At 46.4% G+C, this 22,699-nt stretch overlaps 1 protein-coding gene across 4 annotated transcripts; it reads left to right on the top strand.

Moving 5' to 3' along the window:
- The first annotated feature begins 338 nt into the window (after nucleotides 1-338).
- LOC117890416 lies at nucleotides 339-22,694 on the top strand. Of its 4 annotated transcripts, none has more exons than XM_034795231.1 (5): nucleotides 339-467; nucleotides 1,181-1,283; nucleotides 9,976-10,424; nucleotides 13,929-16,014; nucleotides 22,131-22,694. In XM_034795231.1, exons 3-5 carry the CDS (start codon nucleotides 10,003-10,005, stop codon nucleotides 22,332-22,334), a joined length of 2,712 nt encoding a protein of 903 aa, XP_034651122.1. In that variant the 5' UTR covers nucleotides 339-467; nucleotides 1,181-1,283; nucleotides 9,976-10,002; the 3' UTR covers nucleotides 22,335-22,694. The 4 variants fall into 4 exon arrangements, with proteins under 4 accessions (XP_034651122.1, XP_034651123.1, XP_034651121.1 ...); XM_034795232.1 differs by having other exon boundaries at nucleotides 365-586; XM_034795230.1 differs by having other exon boundaries at nucleotides 365-582.
- The last annotated feature ends 5 nt before the right edge of the window (nucleotides 22,695-22,699 follow it).

Consider the following 22,699-nt stretch of genomic DNA (forward strand, 5'->3'; position numbering starts at 1 on the left):
AAGTTTGATTTAAATGTGTTTACTTAGCATGTGTTTAAATTAAGCATTTAGTTTGACCAAGTGCCAGCTCTGGCTACATGACCCGCAATGCCCTTTGGCTAAAAAGGAAAATCATTATTTTCCTGTCAATGACACATTTAAATAATAATCGAAATCAATTTTCAACAACATCTTTCTTCTCTTTTGGCAAACTCCTCTGAAAAGTGACGCCACCCCTTGATACGATTAGGGTATACCGCAAGATCAGCAGCAACAGCAGCAGCAGCAACAGCAGCAACAGCGGCGTCGGCGTCGGCGAACGAACATCAACCAAGTGACCGACTCCGCCGAGTCTTGTCTTTGCGCTGGCAGATAGCTGGCGTTGCCAGTTTCTTTTAACTCGTTCACGTCGTTGGTTGTCGGTCGGCTGTCGCTTGTGATTTTTGTATGTGGTGCTCCACGCAGCCGCGCATCGTCGCTATACGAAGGTGGTTCGCTCGGTACCACATTGGGACACTGGGAGATAATATAGGAATAACAGAGCAACCCATATGATATTCTGACACGATTTCGTGCAGATCTCCAGAGCTGCAAAACTGCAATGTGTGTGTGTGTGTGAAAAAAGTGCATTAAACAGCAATAACAAAAGGCGAAGCCAGAAAAATTGTGTGAGAGCAAGCCGCACGAAGAAAGAAAGAGAGGAGAGGGAGAGAAGTGCAGAAGCAGAAATTGGAAATAAACAAAAAGAAATTGCATAAGTTTGATTTTTGGCGTGCGCTTTGCTCATCTTCTGCTGCAATATTTGTGTGCTTTTCGTTTCATTTTCGTTTCATTTTGTCTGCCGTGGGTTTTTGCTTTTGTTTTTCCCTCCAAAAAAGGCCAGAGATGATAAAACAAAACGCAGCCAAAGAAGAGACAGAAATTAAAAAAAAAAAAAAATGTTAACTAACTTTTGTCCGCGGACAATTTTTTAATCAGCTCCATTCGACGGCGGCGGCGGCTGCTTGACCATTTGACTTTTTTCGAACAAGTTGTCGCCGCCGTTGCCGCTTGATTTGCATTCAAGTTTTCTCCGAGTGTCCGTCCCAGGGTGGTGCATATGTGTGTGCGTGTGTGTGCGTTTCTCTCTGTGTGTTTGGCAATTAAAAGCCAAGTATTAATGCAATTGTTGCTTACCAATTTCTGTCTCTCTGATTGTTAGCTTTTTTATGTGCAAAGCCGCCAAACATTTATGCAACGCAAGCAGAAACAATATCATCGGGAAAGGAATCAACTTTGGTCACAGTTTAAAGTGCTCGGGTGAGGTAAGTTTTATTTAACGTACATATTGTATGTGTGAACAAAAGGAGAGTCGGTCGAACGGACGCAAAGCAATTAACATAAACCAATTACAACTAATTACAATCAAACGAATTAGTCGCCGCAAATCGTGCGCCCCACGGCGTCCATTGTGTCATTAAACCGATACGGAATTTGCATAAATTAGATAAGGATTACCAGCAAATAGAACATAGACACAGAACAGAGACCCAGAACCGAACACAGACACAGACACTGACCGAAATCACCAAACAATTTTATATTGTCCTGGCCTTTAATGACCCTCGTAAAGGCAGAGGAGGCAACTAAATGTGACTTAACCGAAGCTCTAAAATACCCTGACACAAAATTATGGTTCATCTTTTTGAGGACCTGGTTATCTACATTTTAATTTCTTAATTGCAAACATTCAAACAATTTCAATGGCAAATAAATTGAAATTAATTGGGTCTGAATTACATGCTGGTAGATTGCATTTTTCACAGGAAATCCAACTCGAGAATCCGCCCGCAACATTCAGCTGATGACTTAATTTCTTGAAGCCTTTAATTGGTATTTTGGTCTGGTTTGTTTCGTGTTTTGCCTAACAATAAATAGAAATTCCTGTCACACCAAATTGGGAATCTGTGAAGAGACATCTAACCCAATTGGTGTTGGCACGTCAGGTGGAAGTAATTCATTAGCTCAAAACCATTAGAGAAGCCAATCCATATTGGCTTTAAATTGATTCATCGCATCGGGGTCTGTTAGACTAGGTTTGTTCTTCGGCCTTTTCCTCCCACTCCCACTAATTTTGTGTATAAATATTATTTGATTTAGCGTCATCGAAAGCCCCTAACAAGTTTGTCTCTTTAGCGAAACCTGTTGAATAGATGGCAAAAAAAGCAGAAAAAGAAATTCAAAATCGACTTAAAAGTAATTTTGAACAAATACATACGAAGCACATACGTAAATACAGCTGGCGCTGTCTCAAACAAAGCTGAAATTCTGTTGCAGCTATTTATAGATACATCTTGCAAACATGTGTACAGAGTGTGGAGGGCGTGTCGCAGATGCACCATTTCCAAGTTTAGTTTGAAATTTGTTTGGCTGTTCCATTTATGTCTGAGCCTCCTCCAAACGATGGCTGAAAATCAATCATCGCATTTAATATTGAATGCATGAATATTACGACACAATGCGCATTTCTGGCAGTTATAAGCATCTATAAATACAGAAGAGACACGAAGCGACGAAGAGGCGAGGATAGAGAGCGAATAACCAGATGGCTTACAGCACATTGGCAACAGCTGTGGGTGGGTGTTACTTTGGCCAAATTAATGAGGCAACAAACTCAAATAATTAATATACAAATGCGGTCATTGACAATGCACAGACAGACACTCAACCCCTCCGCCTCCACCTCCGCTCTTTCTCCATTTGAAAATTGATAATTAATATTTTATTCAAAGCCAACCATCACACATTATCAACAGTAGGCAAATAAATATTTCATTTTCATGATGCGGTTGAGATATTTTATTGCTCAATGGAAACCACAAATTAACGAGATGTGCCATGAGATGACCGATTGTCGGGGACACGGACACCACTTGACTACTGCCACTGCCACTGTTGATGTTGTGGGAGACAAAAGATCAGATCTAGAGACTCGAGCACATCTTCGTCACGATCTCAAGATTATTTAACAGCTTGTGGAATTCGCAGAGCATCCATAAGTGAAAGGTTCGACGAACCGGAATTGGCAGCGAGCCAATTTCGTGTATTAATAAACCACACACACTTGTCCACCGTCAGAGATAAACCAGTCAGAGTCAGGAGTGATAAGCATGCATAGAACCTGGTTCCAAAACATGTTTCCCCACCAAATTCAAATATAAAACAAACATTTAGAATACAAAAAATATAAGATAAATAAATAGCTGGACGGATTCTTGTGTCCGGCTAATGAATGCCTGAAGTCTGGCGAATATATCAGCCCAAGTACGGGCCTTATCTGATGATTCTGTGAAGTGCTGGAGTGTTGACAAATGATCGCTTTTATAGCATGTCTGATCATGTATTCAAATGTGTAATCTACAACTTTATATAGCGAATATAGCAGAGCAGGACAGGCATAATTTATTGGTGTTTTTGCTTTCCCTTTTACTTTTCTGGAGCTTTCAGCCAATTAAGAAAAAAAGAATGCCAGAATTGAAACCCAACACTCAATGTGCCATCCAGCCAAGCAATCCAGCTATTAGCATGCATATAATCGTGTTTGAATCGAAGTCTGGAACCGAGACGGAGAGCTATTAAAATCGTATTAATAATACTCGCCATAGGAGAAAGAAAAAACCGAACTCATTGAGATGGCAAATTAAATGGTAATTTTTCAAGTTCATGACATCCGGCGTTGACATCGATATATCAGCTTTCAATTGATTTAAATTGTCTCAATTGTTTCAATGTGGACCACGGCGCCGCACAATGGACGCACAATGAGCGGCGGGCAGACAGACGGACAGACTTGAACCCGAAACCCACTATTACGATTATGGCTCTAATTTCCATCATAATGGCGCTTTCTGGCCAAGTGCCATAAACCCGTTTTTTGAGCTCATGTGAATGGGCCGCCAAGCTCAGCGAACAAATACTGGAAAATTAAATCATGCAAATGCAAATGCAAATGGAAATGTAAATGAAAACGCATATATTGAGGCATTTGCTGTTAATTGTTGCAAGATTTGCACTTGTGTTGCGTGGCGGGGGGCCGCCGAACAACAGGCGCAACATGCAGGCCGAACAAATGCAACACTAATTGGCAGCCTACTGGTTTTCTCTTGTCAAATTTTCGGGCTTCCCGCTTTTCATTGTCTGCATTTAATATGTAATTCCTCGCTTGGCCCAAAGTCACGGATGTCCGGCCTCACCACCCCCACCACACACCGTTGATTGCCTTGCACAACATTTCAAGTTCAGAGTCAACGAATTGCACTTGTTGCTGGCACAGTTGTTGCTACCACCGTTGTCTCTGCCGCTGCCTCCGTTGTGATTCCGTTTTGACAGCTTATTTGTGTCAAAATGTCAAGCGGTCACTCTGCCACGAATCATCATTGACCTTGACTGCTGGCCAGAGATGGATGCGAGCACGAATGGAATTATGCATATGAGTGTGTATTCAAATGGATATTGCTGGCACTGGCACATCTTCAAGCGTTTTGTTTTGCCTTCAACAGCAGCAGTTTCGGCGTTGGACAAAGCCAAACGATATATGGGCAGCACGCTCCAGAAGGTATTGTAATGGGTATGCTGAAGATAGAAGCATAGAAAAGCCCTTCAAATAGGTAATACGAAGAAGGAACTCTAAGTTAAGTCTTCGCACCCACGGCAAGACAGCTTAAGACCAAAAAATTATGTTTAATATCAAACTTCAATGGCAAGAAGCTATCAAGTAACGATGGAAACTAATCTGTTATACTGGGCGCTTAACAGCTCAAAGTTCTTTAAGCCCAGAGCTGTGATTACATGTCGGGTTTGAGCTTTTGTGTACGGAGATGAGGTCTCAACATGTTTTGGCAGTTTTGTTCGTTCTGTTTGCACACTTGCCACAATCCTTCCCCTCCGCTTTCTCCCACTCTCCGCCCTACAATTGCCATGTGTCAAGTGGCGTGGGAGGCACGGGTGACAAGTGCATGTGGAGAGATACTCGCATGAATGTATCAGAGGAAACAGGCCGCAAAGTCGCCTCAACAGGCAACATTCATTCATCTCTGCTGTACATCCGTTTCAATGGCTCTCAGAGGGAAAACCTAGAGGAAAAACTAGTTTAAGCTGCCACTGCAAGTCCTCTATTCTCCTCAAAAAATTTCATTTTATCCGCAGCAACGAATAAGGATTAAGCGCTAAGTTTTTCTCATTTTAGGAAAAAGTACTCGTCGGAGAGCAATTCTTCTTCTTCCTTGTCCTTAATATACTTTAACTTAAACCGAAAGAATGTATTTACAAAGGCTGATGAAAGAAGGTTTTAAAAATATTCAAAAAACTGTGAAATAAATTCTATGTGCTGTGGCTTTTCCTTCTGATCCTCAAAGACAAATGCGGATTGACATTTTAAGCTGAAATAATTTTCGGCTGCAAGAGAAAAGCTCCCCGTGAAGAGAGCGAAAGTTGTGAAATGGGAAAAGCTGGTAAAAAAAAAACAGCAATAGCAACAGCAGCAGCAGCAGCAGCAGCAGCAGGAAAAACAACCAGATTAACTCTGTTGCTACGCTTTGAATAAGCCAAAGGAAAAGTGCAGAAAAAGTGTGAGTGGAGAGAGCGGGCGTGGGTGGGCGGAAGTGGGCAAGTCAAGTGTTTGCCGCTTGACTGCACCGCATGGCGGGATTAACTAAGGCTGAAACTGGAGCTAAAGCTGCAGCAGTGGAGCACTCGAAAAAAGCGAAGTTCCTCCTCATGTGCATCCGTAATTACAGCACACACATACACTCTCAGGCATGTTTTTTTAGTTTCTGTGTGTGGATATGCTCAATGCCCTGACCATTCCATTCTATTTTTGGAGCCAGAGAGCTTCTGCTTGTTATGTTTTTTTTTTGTTCGATGTATTTTAGAGCGTCTCGCCGCTGACGGTCGCTGATGTTCAATGTGGCAAGAGCCACAGACAAGGTTAATCGAAATCTAACGTTCTCCTCTGCCGAATAATCAAACAAACAAAAAAAGCAAACAAAAACAACGGACAACGGACAACCTCTGGCTGATTGCTGCAATCAATGAGGGAATGAACCGAGGAAGAACAAAAACTCAACTGTTGTCTCTGGGGCACAAGGTCAGAGTTCGGCTTAGCATAAATTTATATCTGTCAACACCATGGAAAGCATTCTAATAAGCAGAGCAGAGTCCACCGTCCCAGAGCAACGTCTAGAAATATCCATCCACATGGACAGTGCTTGGGGCCATTTACATAATCTCTGACTCGCCCGTGCTCGCCAGTGGCGATTTATTGGCCAAAAGAGTGGGTAACGCCTTCCGACTCCCTCCGACTACCTCTTATGGCCTGCACTTAATTATGCTCGTTAAATTTTACAACTTATTCGAGCTGGACGAGGGAGTAGGAGTGAGTACTCGCTGGACCTACTCATGCCACTCACCTGCTGCCCTGCTCACTGGTTGCCTAATTTATGCGCATTCATTTGATGGCTCTCACACTTGGCTAAATCACAATTTAATAGTAGACACTCGCAGCAATCGGCTGCTGGGAAGCAATCTTTGGGGGAGTGTGTGTGGGGGAATTATGTATCAATCAGCTCGAGCCGTTGCGTTACCCGCGATAAGAAGTAACTATAGATGCATTGGCTCTCAACAGATTGGAAATTGTAACAAAAAAGTGTCCCATTTTAGTGCCAGTTGAATGCTTTCTGCGTACACAAGGTCTCGACCCCCAGAGACCTTAATTAGATAGGCCGCGTGGGTACAGGGCAGCGCCTAATGCGCCTGCAATTAGCATTAACCCAGTGCGTTTTTTCACTGCCCTAAATTGCAATTATGACGCGACATTAGTGTAGCTCTGAGCGTTGGCCAGTGCAGGCATTAATTGCATTAATTGCCGCCAACCCGCCGTAATCATTGTTGCAAAATGTCTCTTTGAGAGCGGCTACCAACTAATTAGAGGCTTTTGACACAGCCGGTGGGGCAGACTCAATGACAGACGCGCCGACAGTCAGAGTGGTTTGTGGGTGCAACGAGCCGTGAATGCTCCCAAAATCTACCATCTCCTGGCCACACTTCACAGCCTCGAATTTAATGAAGAGTTAAGGGCGAAACGCGTTAAAAAACTATTACTGGAGTGTGGGTCTGCCACTCTAAAAGCGAGAGGAACTCAACTCTTGCACAAACATTGCGGCTTTTGGCCCAAATGACCTTTTCCAGGTGGACTCAAACTACTCTAGGATATTGGATGCACAACAAGTAGATTGTTATGCTCTTTGTTCGGGGTCGTCTTCTTGCTGCAGATCACTCAGATATCCCGAGACTACTTTGTTGGGCAATCGATTGAAACAAAACCCGAACAGCAAGAAAAAAGTATTGTTTGTTTTATGGTTTGTTTTTTCCTTTTTGCTACATGAGGTTTTTTGCGGTTTATACCCTGCCAGAGAGTATATGCGGACTGGCTGGGAGTGCTTGAAGGGAGACATTTCTACACTTACAAATTTGGAGTCCTAATTACCATAAGTGAACAAATTTCTCCAAAAATCATTCAAGTTTTAAGCTATTCATCAGGAGGGTATTAAAAGCTTCGTCGGGGCCCAACTTGCGGCTTGAAGATGCAGCTGAAGCTGCAGCCACATTTTGGCCAAGTCATTGTGTTAGGGCCACATTTTCAGCCTGCCTGCCTGCAGTTTTCCCCAGTTACGTGGCACACGGCAAATGCAGTTTGAAGTTGCCGCATGCCGCCGCATGTTGGGCGGAGGCGTCGCACCGCCTCTGACATCTCTGACGTGTTTTTTGCAGCAGCGCAGGGCAGCAGTGTAAATTAGCATCATTCAGTCAGCCAGTCGTTGGCAAACGTGATTTCGCCATGCCGCTGGAAAACAATGCAGATTCGCGATTTTTGTGGTTTGTGCCCGCTGCTTCATTTATGAAGATTTCTTTTTAGGATCGCCTGGCTGGCCCCACCTTGGGCAATCGGCGTTTGTCGCTCAAGTCTTTTGTCCGTCGGCAGTCGGCAGTCGGCCGTAGGCGATGATGTATTCATGGCAAATCCGTCAAGGCAGATCTGGGCACATGGCAACGCCAAGATTGGCATACAAAATTCAAACATCAACACCAGATTCCCATTCCAATTCGGATTCCGACTCCAATTCTGCTACCAATTCGTCTTTAGCATTTAGTTCGAGTGCCAATTGACTCATTAAAATATCAAAAGCCACCGCAGGCATTCTGATTGAAGAGCTGAAACTATAAATAAAACCCTCACGTCTCCGTGGCAGGCCCAGTCCCAGTCCAGTCCAAATCCGCATTGTCTCTACTCGTATTTTTATTCACATTTCCATAACTCAAGTGCTGCGGGTAGCCGGCCACTCGAGCATTCAATTGTTTTGGCCATCCATCGATTTCCAGTCAACAGCTTCCACAGCCAAATCTATTCTTGTTTACAAAGTTGGTTCAGCATTTGCATTTATTATCATAGTGCCAGCTGAAAGACTCTGAAACGGGAAGCGTATCTGTGGCCTCATCGGTGGATCTTTGTTTGTGTTTTTGTAGCAACTTGATGAACTGCTCCAATTCGATATTCTGTGTCTGTGGCTGCAATCAGCGTACCTTTCATGCAACGGCAACGGAAACCAACTGAGCGTTCGATGTTGCCAACTGTCATTAATGGTTTTACACTGCAATTCTTCACTGCCTCTGTCTCTGGCTCTGCCTGGCCTCTCTCTGTCAGAGGACGGAGGACAGAAGACGACAAACACAACCTCCGAGTTGTCACTGTGGCCCAACAACAGAACTAGAAAATAAAAACTCAACGTTTGTCGCTTGTCGTTTTGACCATGGCACACATGTGCATGGCACGGCCTGGCATGTCATCAGCAGCTCAACACTAACACTAACACTAACTCCATCATATGGTAACACGATCAGCGATTAATCCGACATTACTAAGAGTATTATGTGGTAAGCTTAAGGCTGCAGCTGTCACAGAAATCCATCAAATGAGGCGCCTCAAACTAACCACCAACCGCAGAGTTTGCCAAGAAAACTCCCCAGCTGACCTCAGTAAATGGCATCCGCAAAATAAAGGTTTGAAGGAGAGTTGGGGGAGAACTTATGCAAGTTTTGGTGGGTAGGCTTACAGACTCGGTTAATGGGGTATAACTAGTACTTTTGCTGTAACAGGAATGCTGCATTTAGGGATTACTCGTGGGAGTCTGCCTCATGTATTATTTCCACCATCCACCATCCAATCTGTGAGTAGCTTGAAAACAGATGATTGCCACACCAACAACAACAACAACAACAACAACTGGAATCCCACTGCAATCTGCAGCCCCTGCACTTTGGCGCTATTTGGTGATAACGCGGAACATTATGCACGGCGATGAGCCAACACTAGAGACTAGAGGGAGACCCAATCCCCCGGCACACCCACCAGTAAATGATGGAGCTGTGAGTCCGTCCAACACTTATCGATCGATCATGAACATAACGACCCAGGGCCCAGGCCTTTCTGTGCAAAACTCTGCGAGAGAGAGTGCAGAGTCCATGGGGATAACCATTTGCTGGCATTTGGAAATGTTGCCTCATAAATTATTTTTTGACGAGACTCGGCACTCTCCGCACTCGCGACTCTGGACTCTGGGAGACTCCTCCTCCAGCTGCGAAATTATGCAATTGCGAAAACCCTTTTCGGCTAATTAATGCATAGTCATGAGTCGGGGCAGCAACACACACTTTTGCATCCATCCAAAAGGCAACAAAATCAAATGGATTCTGTGCCAACAGGAAACCAGTTTCAGTTCGAGTCCCATGTCCACCCTCAGCTCCAGTTTCAGCCGCAGTTCCCGCTGCGGTGGTTGGCGAGCGGATGCATTCGTGTCGCTAATAGTAAAAAACCATAAACATAACATTGTGCAAGCTGTTGGAGGGAACGTTGTACATATATGATAATTGAATTTGTTTGCTTTACTCTCATTTCTGTTGCAGCCAGGGCTGGGACACTGAGCCAGAGCCATGCCCATTTGCAAGAGCTCGGGGGCGACGGCTAGCAAGAAGGCCCCCACAGACATATCCGCCGACCATGTGACGGAGGCGGCCCAGGTGAAACGCACCCGGGAACAGGCATACTTCAACTCCTACGACTTTGATGCAATCGAGGTGCTGCCCTACGACGAGGACGGGGACGGGGACGATGGCGATGCGGCTAGCAGAAGCAGCGGTCGCTACGCGGTGCCACATGAACCCATTGGAGCACCCAAGTTTGCCTATCTGCAACGCCTGGGAGCATTCTTCGGACGACCCGGCGGTGCAGCGCCAGTCGGAGGAGCAGTAGCAGAGGCAACGACGGCAGCAGCGGGCGGCATCGCCACAGGATTAGTGGCATCCGCCAGCAACGATAACTTTCTGCTGCCGCGCGCCATGCTCAAGTATCAGAGGTGAGTTTTAGGGCAAGAAATAACCAACAGGAAGTGCATAATTTGATTATTTATACACCAAGATAGCAGAGAAATCTTTCAGGAATCTCTAGAACTGCTTCAGCTCCATTCCATAATTCTCTCTCTCTCTCACTCTCTGCCCTGGATTATTAATTGGCTCACACCAAGAACAGCTCAGACCATAATTTATCTCTGTGTGTGTGTGTGTTCATGCAACCCAAATATGCAGCATAATGCAGCAACCTTCAGCATTCCGACAACAACCTTGGGAGCAGGGAGGGAGAGGCCCAGAGTAAAGTCAAGACACGTCAAGAGCATACCTCTACGAGTATATCCCAAAATCGTATTTGTTGTGCATGTTACTTGAAGCAACACTTCATGGCTCACTAAAGGTGCAACAGCAGCAGCCACAGATACATACATACATATACATATTTTGTAATGATGTTGTTCCACGGCAATTAGCAGGGCATTAAGGTGGCGATTACAATCAGCGGCAGAGTGTGGCCCTAAATGGGGATTATGATTGCCAGAGATGGTTCTCGTACAAATGAGGCAACCTGCAGTTGCCGCAGTGGCAGACTGGCAGACAGCAGCTATGTAAATGATGTCTGAAGTTCAAGCTGCAGCAGCAGCAGCATCGAGCAATGCGGTTTTTGGCGCCTGTTGTCAGCCTTAACCTCTTTTTCCCTCTCTATACGAGTATGCATTGTGGATATTGTTGTTTTTAGAGGAGCTGCCACTTGATGGCGGTCAGCAAGAGCAGCAACAGCAGCAGCAGCAGCAGCAGCGGCAGCAGCGCCAACAACTGCAGACAGCTGCAACAATTACGTTTATTAATTGAAACTAAAGAAGCCACCGGCACCGACACCGGCTCAAGATCTTCGATTCGCTGAAGGTCAGCGCTTGAAGCCAGTTTGGGTTTGAAATATCTCTCAAGAAATGTACAATAAATACATTGAGCTTACGAGTAGTACGATTACGTATCTACAATATATAGAAATCTGCCTGTACAGGCATCGATTCGTTTCGTTCCGATGCCCAGAGTCGTGCCGCGCATTGACAGCAATTTCCATTAATTGGCAGATAGTCGCAGTCGCATTTGCAACTTGTTTCTTTGGCCATTTTGGTCAGTGGCTGTCTCAGAATATGGTAATCATGATAAGCCATCAAGGAAAGAGCTCAACAAATGCCAAGAGTGTCAAGAGTTTTCCCACCCAAGGTCAATGCAATCATATGCTGACCGATATGTGACCCAAATTAGTCACTGTCTGAGCCCTTTACCAATCCGCACTTGGCAGGCAGGCCACGTTGGTGCCATAACTAAATATTTTGATCAACAACTCACGTAGTGTGCCTACGCAGGCCTAGCAAGAGGCACGAATTTCGCACAGTAGCTCTTCCAATTTGACCTTCTCCAAATGCGATTCCATTGTCGGATTGGCCATCATCGGGTGCAGTTAGATCATAGTTAGCCATCAATTGAGGCGACGCTGATCGTCGCTAATTTGTATTCAATATTTGAGCCATTGCCCGTCTAGGCCATAGTTATATCTGTAGTTTATGGCCCCAGCACTAGCAGTAGCTCTGGCAGCAGCTATGCCAAGGTCAGCATTTAGCCAATCCATCCAACCATCCACTCGCATAGCAAACATCCATATCCATCTCAACCAATCAGCGATCAAATCACTTTGATTGATGTGCAATTGATAGCCAGATACGATTATATGCAGTATATATAAAAAGAAGTTGTTGGATGTTGAATGTTGGTGTGAGGACCAAAGTGTGAGCCACAAACTTCAAGCAAGTGTAATTTGTCTTGGCAACAAGTCAACAACAATTAGCGGCCACACAAAATTTATTTACTAACGGCCGCTCCGCCTGTCCGTTCGTCTGTCCGTTTGCCTGTCCGGCAGTGGGTTCCGTGCATGCAAACGAGGCTGAACATTTTAATTAACACAGTTCGAACAAACAAAATAAACATATACTCCGCGTACTATCCAAAGATTGCAAAATATTTCATGCTCTTGCCGGGCCGAACTAGAGTTAAGGCTAACCTTGCGGCTGCCTGCCTACCGCCTGCCTATTGCCTGCTTCTGTTGCCCAGCAAATGTGCAACGCATCGGTTAACATGCAACTAAATATCAGCCGAAAGAGCAACCTATCGGTGTTTTATTTTGGGTGCGTAACGCACCGCGACCAAACCATTCAAGAACAAATACCAATAACCGAGCAGCGGCACGGCAACACGGCCAAAACCGTTATTACGCAACTCTTGTGCATGGCCAAAAGCCAGGCAGGCGCTGACCTAGTGCCGATCGCATAGAGTGCAGCACATACTGGTACATATCTATATATGTTTATATGTAGAACCGATACTGGCAGCTTGTTAGCGTTCGTAAGTGAGTTATTAAAGCATTGCCACTGGCGCCAGGCCGCCGTTCCGAGTGTATGCAAATCTGAATCAGCAAGAAAAATGCAAATGTAGAACCCATATAGAGAGCAGTGGTACAGAAGAGATGAGGTTAATCAATCAGAAATTAAAGACAGCACAGAGCGGCTGATGCTCGACTTTCAGTAAATTCGATTTCCATGCATTTTAGATCTCTTTTGCAAGCTGTATAAGTTCTGCGGTTGCCAGTCCTCCCAGTCGCTCGCTGGTTATGCTCGCTGCATTTTCCGCTGATTTTCTATTACTCCTGTCGCGATTTCCACCACGTCATCAGCCCGCATTTCATGGTGCACCAAAAAGTTTGCTCAAAACTTAGACGCACACAGCACACACACACACACATACATATGTGTGTATATATTCAGAAGAAACTCTTGAACAATCCGAGAAGTAGTTCGAGCAGTAACTTTACAGTTAGGCAGCGAAAAAAAGAGCAAAACGCGAATGCGAATGAGAATTTGCAACAGCAACTGAAGCCAAAATCCTGTTTAGAACGAGTTTCTATCAATTGAAATCGAATTTTTATGTTGAATTTCTAAAAATTTAATGGCAAATGTTTGTTTTTCGACTGTGTATCGCTGTTGCTGGGACTTATAGTAGATCGGGCTCTGGGCATCCCTGCCCGCATCAAGCCTCGTGCGAATTGGATATTTACGCTGAATCTCTTGGGAGCTATCCAATATTTGTACACTTCCTTTACTTACTCTTTTTGCTGTGCTTAAACAAGCTCTTCCCTGATTATCCTAGAGTGTTTTGATGGCAGCTTTTCGTTTGGTTTTCTGCTTTCGATCAGCCACTTGTCATTTGCATAGCCCAAAAAAAACCGAAAACGACAGCTGAAAAATGGAAAACTTAGGCAGAGCCACTAACCTAGTTAACCAGTTTTCGTTTTCTGTTTTCTGTTTGGCTGCAACTTTGACAAAACGTAAACAAAACTGCGAAAAGCAATTGCGAAAAACCAACAGCGAGCGAAACCACTTTCCAGCGCGAGTTTTCCCTTTCGTTTAAGCATTTTTCACTGATTCTCTTTTCCTGTCTCTCTCTCTTTGCAGTGCGGCGACAACTTCAATGCCATTGACGGCGCTCTCGAAGAATGGAATTGGGACTGGGACTGGGAATGGGAATGGCAGCGGAATGCCCCATGGAATCGGGAATGGCATCGGCCACGACAAGCCCCACGAGATGACAGGCTCGGCGGCGGGAGTGGAGCGCAGCAAGAAGTGCTCGATTGCCTCCAATGTCAGCAGCGCGCATTCAACGGACTCTGGACTCCCAGCCTCTGCAGCAGCAGCAGCGGCAAAATCCGCGACATCTGCCACATCCACAGCTGCAGGCGCAGCAGCAGCCGCAGCTGTTGGCGGCGGTGGCTCACACTACTCGACGGACAAAAGCGGCTCATCCGGTTATTACAGCTCCAATGTGTGCTCCACTTACTCGCTGGACGAGCACATCTATTGCGAACCGGTCATAGACATCCTAGGCACTGCCGGAGAGGAGCAGGCGAAGATGCAGAGTGTGGCAGCCAGACAGCGACTGCGGCCGCAGCTTCAGCTGCCGAGGAAAGTGGCCGCCAAAGATACAGCAGCCCCATTGCCACTGCCACTGCCACTGCCACCAATTGTTGCTGCTGCTGGCACTGCAGCATCGGATAAGTTATCCACAGTGAAGAGTCAGCGCTTGGACATGCAAGATGCAGCTACCGGAGCTGGCATCGAGGATTTTCATTCAGCGGGAGTCAACGACCTGCAGCAGGCGGCGGAGGATGAGATGGTGGTGGAGGGGCTGCCGCAGTACAGCGATAAGTTGCGCATCCTGGAGACGAGCATCGAGAATCTGGATCGCCACCTAAAGACCTTTCCCCGCCTATTTGGCCAGGAGCAGAGTGTTTCCTTCATGCACTCGCCCGCTGCCCCATCCCTGGCTCTGCCTCAGCTTCAAATGGACATAAGCGAAAAGCTGAGGGTCTACAACCAACTGCCGACCATCATGGAGCAGCAGCAGCAGCAGCTGGTGGACGATTCTCTGCTGGACATCGATCTGGATGCCTTTCTGCTCGATCCAAAGCCCCAATCGCTGTCCCAGTCCCAGTCCCAGGCGCATCCCAAGACCAAGTCGGGGCGGGTGGGAATCGACAATCCGAGCTTCCTCAGCGACGAGCAGCTGGAGGAGAACAACTACAAGTGTGCCAAATACATCAACTCCTGCCCGGAGGATGCCTACCGCGTGGAGAGCGAGGCAGCGGCTGGCCACGCCCCTCGCCCCATCGAGGAGAGATTTGTGAAGCGCTACGAGGACCAGGTACACTTCCAGAGCACCCGCGAACTCCTCGAAGATGTGCGAGACAAGATACGCCTCCTCTCCCGCGCCACGCCCTCGCCCTCGGCCACGCCTGCACCCGCGCGCACACCCCCGCCGGACATACCCAAGGAGCTGGAGGGCATGATTCACACACTCAAGCAGGAGCTGGAGTCCTACCTGCAGCGCATGAACCAACACAGCGAACAGGATCTGCGCCAACTGTGCAGCGGCCTGGGCCGGCAGCAGCACGTCGTCCGCCTGCAAAACGCCCTGGAGCGGAGGCGCAGCTGTGCGGATCTGCTGCACCTGAACGCCTACGAGGCAGTCCACGACGGTGTCCTGATCTCGACCAGCGGCCGGCCGCTCAGCGTCCGCGAGCAGACCATGACCATCCGCTGTGCCAGCGATCCCAACTTCAAAATGAAGCGAAAGTCCATCACGGAGATCTTTCCCACAGCCGAGTGCTACATCGAGACCACAACCCTCTCCCGCAGTGCCACGCCCACGCCCGCCTCGACTCCACAGCTGGAGCTGGAGGCGCTGCATCCTCCGTCGCTGCCCGGCACCATGGTGGTGACCCAAATGCAGCGCAATCTCACCTTCCACAAGCCCATACTCTCCGGTGCCGGCTCGAGCGGATCTGCCAGCCAGGAGGACGCTCTGGGCGGTGGCTCTGGGGCCGGCAAGGGCGAGCGAGACACTTTCGCCGAGTGGCATCGTAAGAAGCCGAGCATCTGGGAGATGTATTATGGCACCAATCGCCAGCATCAGTCGCTGCTCGGCAAACAGCGGAACGGAGGCGAACTAGTCATCAGCAGTCCACAGCCCACGCTGTCCTACGTGAGTACATTGGGGGGGAGTAAAAAAAACACAAATGCACTGAAGGTTGCTGCAATTAAGTAAAGATCCGAACAGATGCATCTGCACGTGCCCCAATAAAAAAAATATTTATTTGATCATTATAGCAGGCAGATTCGTGCGATCTCAGAACTCACGCCACTCCGAATCGTGTGAAATAATTAATGAGATTTGAATTTGATTTTGATTTCAATTGAATTCAATTGATTCCAACTTCCGTTCCCTGAATTATTCATAAGGAGATGGAAGATGTACTTGGAACGATTTTCCATCCTTTTTTTCTATGGCTTCTATTGGCTTTAACTTCCCTTACTTCATCGTTCAGACTACGTATATCATTAGATTCGACTTGGGTCAAGTGCGTTTCGAAATAATGGGCAAATGTAGATCAGCCAACCGAAGCCCCCCGCTGGCTTGCAGAGCTAATTATGAGGTGGTCGGGCAACAAGGCGTATGATTAATGTCCCGACTAATTGCAGCCAAGCGGAGCTGCAGCTCGAGGTCGGCCAGCCCCATGAAAATTGGGCGAACTATCACAATAATCACAATAATAATTCGTAGCCGATCGAACAGCAATTTGCATGAGCGCTGCCAAGATGCGCTGCTCATTAAGCCATTTCGATACCGATTCCGATTCCAATTTCAAGTGCAATTCAGCTGGGAGCACCGGCTGCCGCAATCCGCAGTTCGTGCAAGCAGTTGTTCAACCTCATCCTTGGCCGCGATCAGAGCCATTTTGGTAGTGCTTCGTGAGCGTCTCCAGCGCTCAACACCCCCGCACTGGCGGCGTCAGCAAGAACATCATCGTCGGCCCCCGGCGGATGTCGTAGCATTGACGCCACTCGCATACTCATCACCGGCACTCGCCTGGGGGCTATTATATTATGCGGCAGGCGACATGCGCGATAAGATCACCATAGTCGGGTGTCCCCTTCCACATGGCAATATGATTAATTGTGTTGCGTGCCACGGGGCTACTGTTCCACAGAGCGAGTGGGGCGGGGGCTGTTCTGTTCTGTTCTGTTCTGTTCTGAAAGCTCCATAATTACATCTAATGTTGGTTGCACCACTCGAAGCTCTAAGCTGTTGCCTTGCTTCTGATTCTATGGCTCTTCAGTTAATGCCAGATTAAGTCATAAATCTCGATGATGCTCAGTCGCAGCTGAATCAAAATTGAAAGCAAAGCAAACCTTTTACACTGTACAAAATGTTTGCATCCAAAGTTAATGTTTCTCATAATCATGTATCGATGGGGATATTGCGATATCATTCGAGTCAATCAACAGACCCCCAAACAAACACCGCTACCAATTTTGGTTTCCGTTCTATGGCCAAGTCAATGATGCAATATCCGTAGCCGTGAATCGAATGGAGTCTCTGGGTAGGCCCAGCTTTGGTGCGCCATTCAAACGTACTCGAAACGCGAGACGCGAATCCAAATGAGTTTTCACTTTCAGTGGCTTGGCTGCGGGCTGCGAATCGTCACACGACTAGGGTTTATTCACCCTAACAGCGCATTTGCATTCACTGATCGATGCGATCTATAATGTGTGCTGGACGCTGACGGCAGCGCACGGCCGATTTGAACTTGGGGCCACATTACTCGTATTATTGGGCCATAGTGCGAATCAAAGAGTTAAACAGTGACTCGATCGACCGACCACTGTGGATACCAGTTAACCTTTAAATTCCGTTAAGCGCGCCGCATCTTGCCAACTGACTGGTCACTTAATTGGCCATCGATTGTGTCCGCGATAACCAGAAAAAGGCATGCAACAAGTGGCAAGTGGCAAGAGGCAGCAGCCAAGCATCGCAGCCTCATCATAGCCAGGCCCAAACTTGAAACCGGTGCCAGTTGCACAGTTGCCCTACAACTCTGGTGACCTTTAAGGACGTTTGCTCGACTTAATGGCGCAGGGAAGGAAGATGCCAAAACGAGCTTCTCGCAAACAGAAGCTGCCCCTCCGAACACTCCCTACCATAACTCCCTCCGTTCCTCCCTCCCTCACTCCTTGCTGTGGCAGCTACAAACTCGTCCCACGGCAAATGGCCGGCAGCGAAAACGAAAACAAGTTTACAGCCATGAATGCCAAAATGAAAATGAAAATGAAAACGAAAATGAAACTGCAAAGCGAATACCAAAAAAAAAACCGTAAACCGTAAACCGAAAACGAACTGGAGCGAAATGTAAGGCGACTGCGTCCCAATGTGGACGCTGCACGCTGCTATGCGTCTAGCATAGAAGTGCCTGCCACAAAGTGTTGCAATCGCCATCGGCGTCGCATTTGCTGCACAGCCGCTGGCCGGTGGGCAGCTAGCAGCCTGCTCCGAACTGGGTTATGGCAATTTCCATTTGTTGCCAGCCCCCCCACCCCGAACGCAGCCTGGCGCTGGTCTCAAGAGCAGGCCAAAACGTTTGGTCATGGATTTTGTCAACCTTCTTTGGCCGGGTGCGGCGCCTTGCTCCGATTGCCATTTGCATTTGTCCGCTGGCAGCCTTTTGGCCAGAAATTCGAGCTGACTTTTTCATTGGCAGCCACGGGGGGCCGAGGCTTATATAAACGTAAGTGGGCTATCATGGGCATTACTTCCACGGAAGCTGTAGATATATTGCCGTGGCCGCGGCAGCGCCAATTATGTGATCAAATTTCCTCCCATTACTCACTCATACGTCGTGTGCAACCATTGAGAAAAGGTAGACATTAGTCGGAATGTCTGCCGCGAATGTCTGAGATAATTAGGTAGCCACCGGAATTTTGCAATTCTGCCACGCCCCAACAATAGTTGTTGCGGCCTTCTCCTGTGGGGTGACTCAACTGGCGGACAGCTCTATCCATCCAGCAGTCACTTCAGCTGCAAAATGCTTTTCCTATGCACTCCAAAGCAGAATGGCAGAAGAAAATTCATTTGCAATTGCATAAATGTTCCGCTCATGCTCTGCATGAAAACAAATTGAATTAAATCCCGTCTCGTGGACGTATTGCCACACTTAGGCCGAGTTAGCGTAGATCTGCTAAGTGGGGGAAACAAAACAAAACCCGTACAGAAATTCCCCCCATGGAGACATTCACCTGGGGATGGATCTTCGATTCGATCAGATCAGTTCAGTTTGGTTCGCTGCTGGCAGCGGAAAGCGTGGATTAATGAGACAAAATGGTGAGCAGAAATAAATATACAATGAATATTGATAAGATGAGTAGACAAACATGTTTAAAAAACAGCAGCAGCATTACAGCAGCACAAATCTTCATAGATCTTTTGAGTGATATTTTCAGTGCAATATTTCACAATCATTCTTAGAGAATGCTGGATTAAGTGACGGAAATACTTTTGAAATGTTTCTTAGAGTAGATAACACCAGCTAGCTACAAACATAATTATTGCATCGGCATCAGCGATCTCCATGGCCGAGACGTGCGCATAAATATGGATTCCCCCACATTCGCCCTCATTGAAAGGCAGAGTGCAGCGGCGATCTGTTTGCGGACGTGTTAAAATGTTGTTTTCACTCGGAGTAATTTGTCAAACCTGATGTACTGCATCTCTATCGCGTCGTTTTGGTAGTACAACATCAAACTTGGCCAACTTCCAACCAGAGACAGAGCCACAGCCAGAGCAACTGGACGAAGTGAGGAAGAGGGTCGGGGCAGGTGGGGCGTTTTCAATGTCAGTGGAAAAACGTGTGCGGCACATTAAGCGATGAATTTTCTTTTTGGAATTAGCGCACACCCAAAAACTTGGCCCCATATTTCAAGGCCGGGCAGGGCAGAGCGGGAATTTACACCCAGTAGCCAGCCAGCCAGCAACCACAAAGCAAGATTTCTCATCGTTTTGCATATGTTAAGCGAATTTTGAGTTTGCCATTTTTTATTTAATTTTATTATTTATTGCGTGTGCATGCATATGCGTGTGTCTGTGTGTGTGCGTCTGGCATCATTTGCAAATTAGCTTCATCTTTGTTTTGGTCTGGGGCGGGTGTAAAAATCAATCAATTTATTCAATATTCATTCATTCATTCATCCACATCAGCCGTCTCCCCGCCTCCTTCTCCTTTTTCAACACTCTTTTTACTTCGTAACAATTGCACTTCATAAAGCCGTTACACACGAACACGCACGCAGGCCAACAGAGTATGAGAGAGGGAGAGAGATGGAGATGCAAATGTTGGAATGCGGTAACATCCACCGCCACTTCATCAGCGCCTATTATGGGTACACTTCAAGAGGACATTATGATTTTGTGCATCAATTTGCTGGTAGGGAGCGAAATATTGTGGAGATAATGCCGTCAGTCCATCGTCTCTCTATTCTCCTGTTTTTAAAGTTCTCGATTGCAATTCTATGCTTATCTTCAAACAAAACTTCAGCTGGCAAGCGAACAATGGCTTGGTGAGGGTATTAAATGCTTCGGTCTTTGCGGCTAGTCTTCCCCTCTTGTTTGCCGATTACGTCTGTGCCTTTTAAAGTACTTTGCCCGATAAACAGCAGAGGTAATAATACCTATGCAAAGGTATATGTGTGCGTGGGTGTGTTTGTGTGTATGTATCGGCAACAAAACGACTTTGAGCATCATCACTAACCTCAGACAAGCATCAAAAGGGAGAGCAAAGAAGCCGGAAGGCAACCAAATTTACCGCAAAGTTGTTTCATTTCAATTTCTCCTTTTTAACCGCCGTCTGTGTTTTGTGTGTGTTGCCAGCTCGAAAAAGAAATGATCACCAAAAACCGAAAACAATGCAGCCGTGTAGTGAAGCACAAAAAAACCAGTCACAATCACAATCAAATGCAAAGAAATACAAAAAAAAAGTTTGCACAGATTTGGCAGGCAAACTACGGCTCAATTACACACACAGACAGGCAGGCAGACAGAAAAGCCCTGAGTGTGAATGGTGTTAGTGTCGAAAGCACTTTAAACACACACAAAATTACACTTGAATGCCCTTTTAATGACCGTATTGCGTATGCGCAGCTTTCACTTAGAGGCGGAATATCTTCGAAATTCGATATGCGGCTCAAAACCAAAGTAAAAATGTACATTCATATTTACATACACATGTGCTTATGTATTTGGTATGTAAATGCAGGATGCTGCCGCTCCTGGCCTTCGAAGACTTCTGATGTAACTTTTACAGTCTATACAGTAAGCACTCCCTCCGGAAGTATGTGCCCCCCTCCCATAAGTGACTCTTCACAGTGGAAGAGTTTTGCATTTATGACAAGTCGGCACCCCCGTTGATCCATGTGCCGTGGCCAAGGATACCGGATTCTCATTGCCCCTCACCGACAATGATGATTACACCTGGCTAAGTGAAATTTCCAAAAGTGTTTCGTAACTTTTAACGTGTTTAGCGAGAATCAACAAAAAGAAACAAAAACGACGACACCAACAAACACGGTTAACGCTGTGTTTCATCTGTGCTTTGCTCTTTTTTTCGCTGTTACTGAAAAGATTTCAAGGTTGTGTCGCTAAAAGTGAGATGCAAGACGGCGGCAATACAAAGGGGGGAGCGAGAAAACGGAGATGCGAAGAAAACAAAAACCTCAGTGGGTCAGATTTTTGTGCGTTGGAGCCCTTTTTGTTGTACGAATCTGAGTGTGTATGTGTGTGTTCGGGGAGACCACGCCTTGTTCGACTGCAAATATTTGCGAACGCGAAGATGCTTATGCCATGATTTATGGCTAACCGCTTTGCGGCCGCACTTAGCCAATGACCTGAAAAATCACACAAATAAATCAGATGAGCCCCCATCTCCATTTACATACGCACACTACATAGGATCGGATCCAATGCAGTCGCCGAATATGATCATGATCAATGTCAAAACAATCATTCAGGGGGCCCGGTGATGGCCGACGACTTACATAAAGATCTACCGAAACCCAAAACGTTCATAACGTCGAAAAATTAATGAACTTAATTGCAAGCCAAGCTAACTTTTTATATAATTTAATGAGAAAATTGATGGGGAGGGCGCGAGGAATGCGGAAAAGGCAACGGGAATGCCAAGAGGCAGAGGGTGCCACGGTCAGATCTACCTAAATATGTATAACTCTGCCGAATCCTTATCAAACAAATATTTCTTTTGTAATTACATACAGCCATCCTCACGACCCGAGTCGGACTTTACGCTCGATCTGCCGCGCGCTGAGCAACTGCGATTGAAAATGGAAAAGGAGAAGAAATTCCGCCAAAGATGTCGCTTCATCACCACATTTCTAAGTCTGGTCTTTTTTCTGCTGACCGTCATGGTCGTCAGCTTGGTGTTGACCCGCGGCAAACGCATGTTCGGTAGCATGATCTGATGATGTGTACATATAGTATATTGTAAACGAACTAATTACAGTGCCAACAAAAAACAAATGTAACAAATGTTAGCGAAACTCAAATTTAATGTTAGTAATAAGCTTCCTTCCTGGTCTGGCAGGACAGCCGCAGTATTGTTAATAAATTATTTATGTGATCTTAGTTGTTTAAGCCGCGAGTGCATTTCTTTCTGTAAGTAAACAAAGCTGTCTGTCAACTGCGTGCGTGTATGTTTGTATGTACGATCCCACAATCCAGCGTTTTTCCAATTTACCATTAAGCTAATAGAAGTTTTAAGTCTAATTGTGTGTCAACGAGTCTAATGAGAGTGTCGAGAATAAACCGAATACCACAACCGATCTAC

Source organism: Drosophila subobscura, chromosome E (assembly GCF_008121235.1).
Source record: "Drosophila subobscura isolate 14011-0131.10 chromosome E, UCBerk_Dsub_1.0, whole genome shotgun sequence".
Lineage (NCBI taxonomy): Eukaryota > Metazoa > Arthropoda > Insecta > Diptera > Drosophilidae > Drosophila > Drosophila subobscura.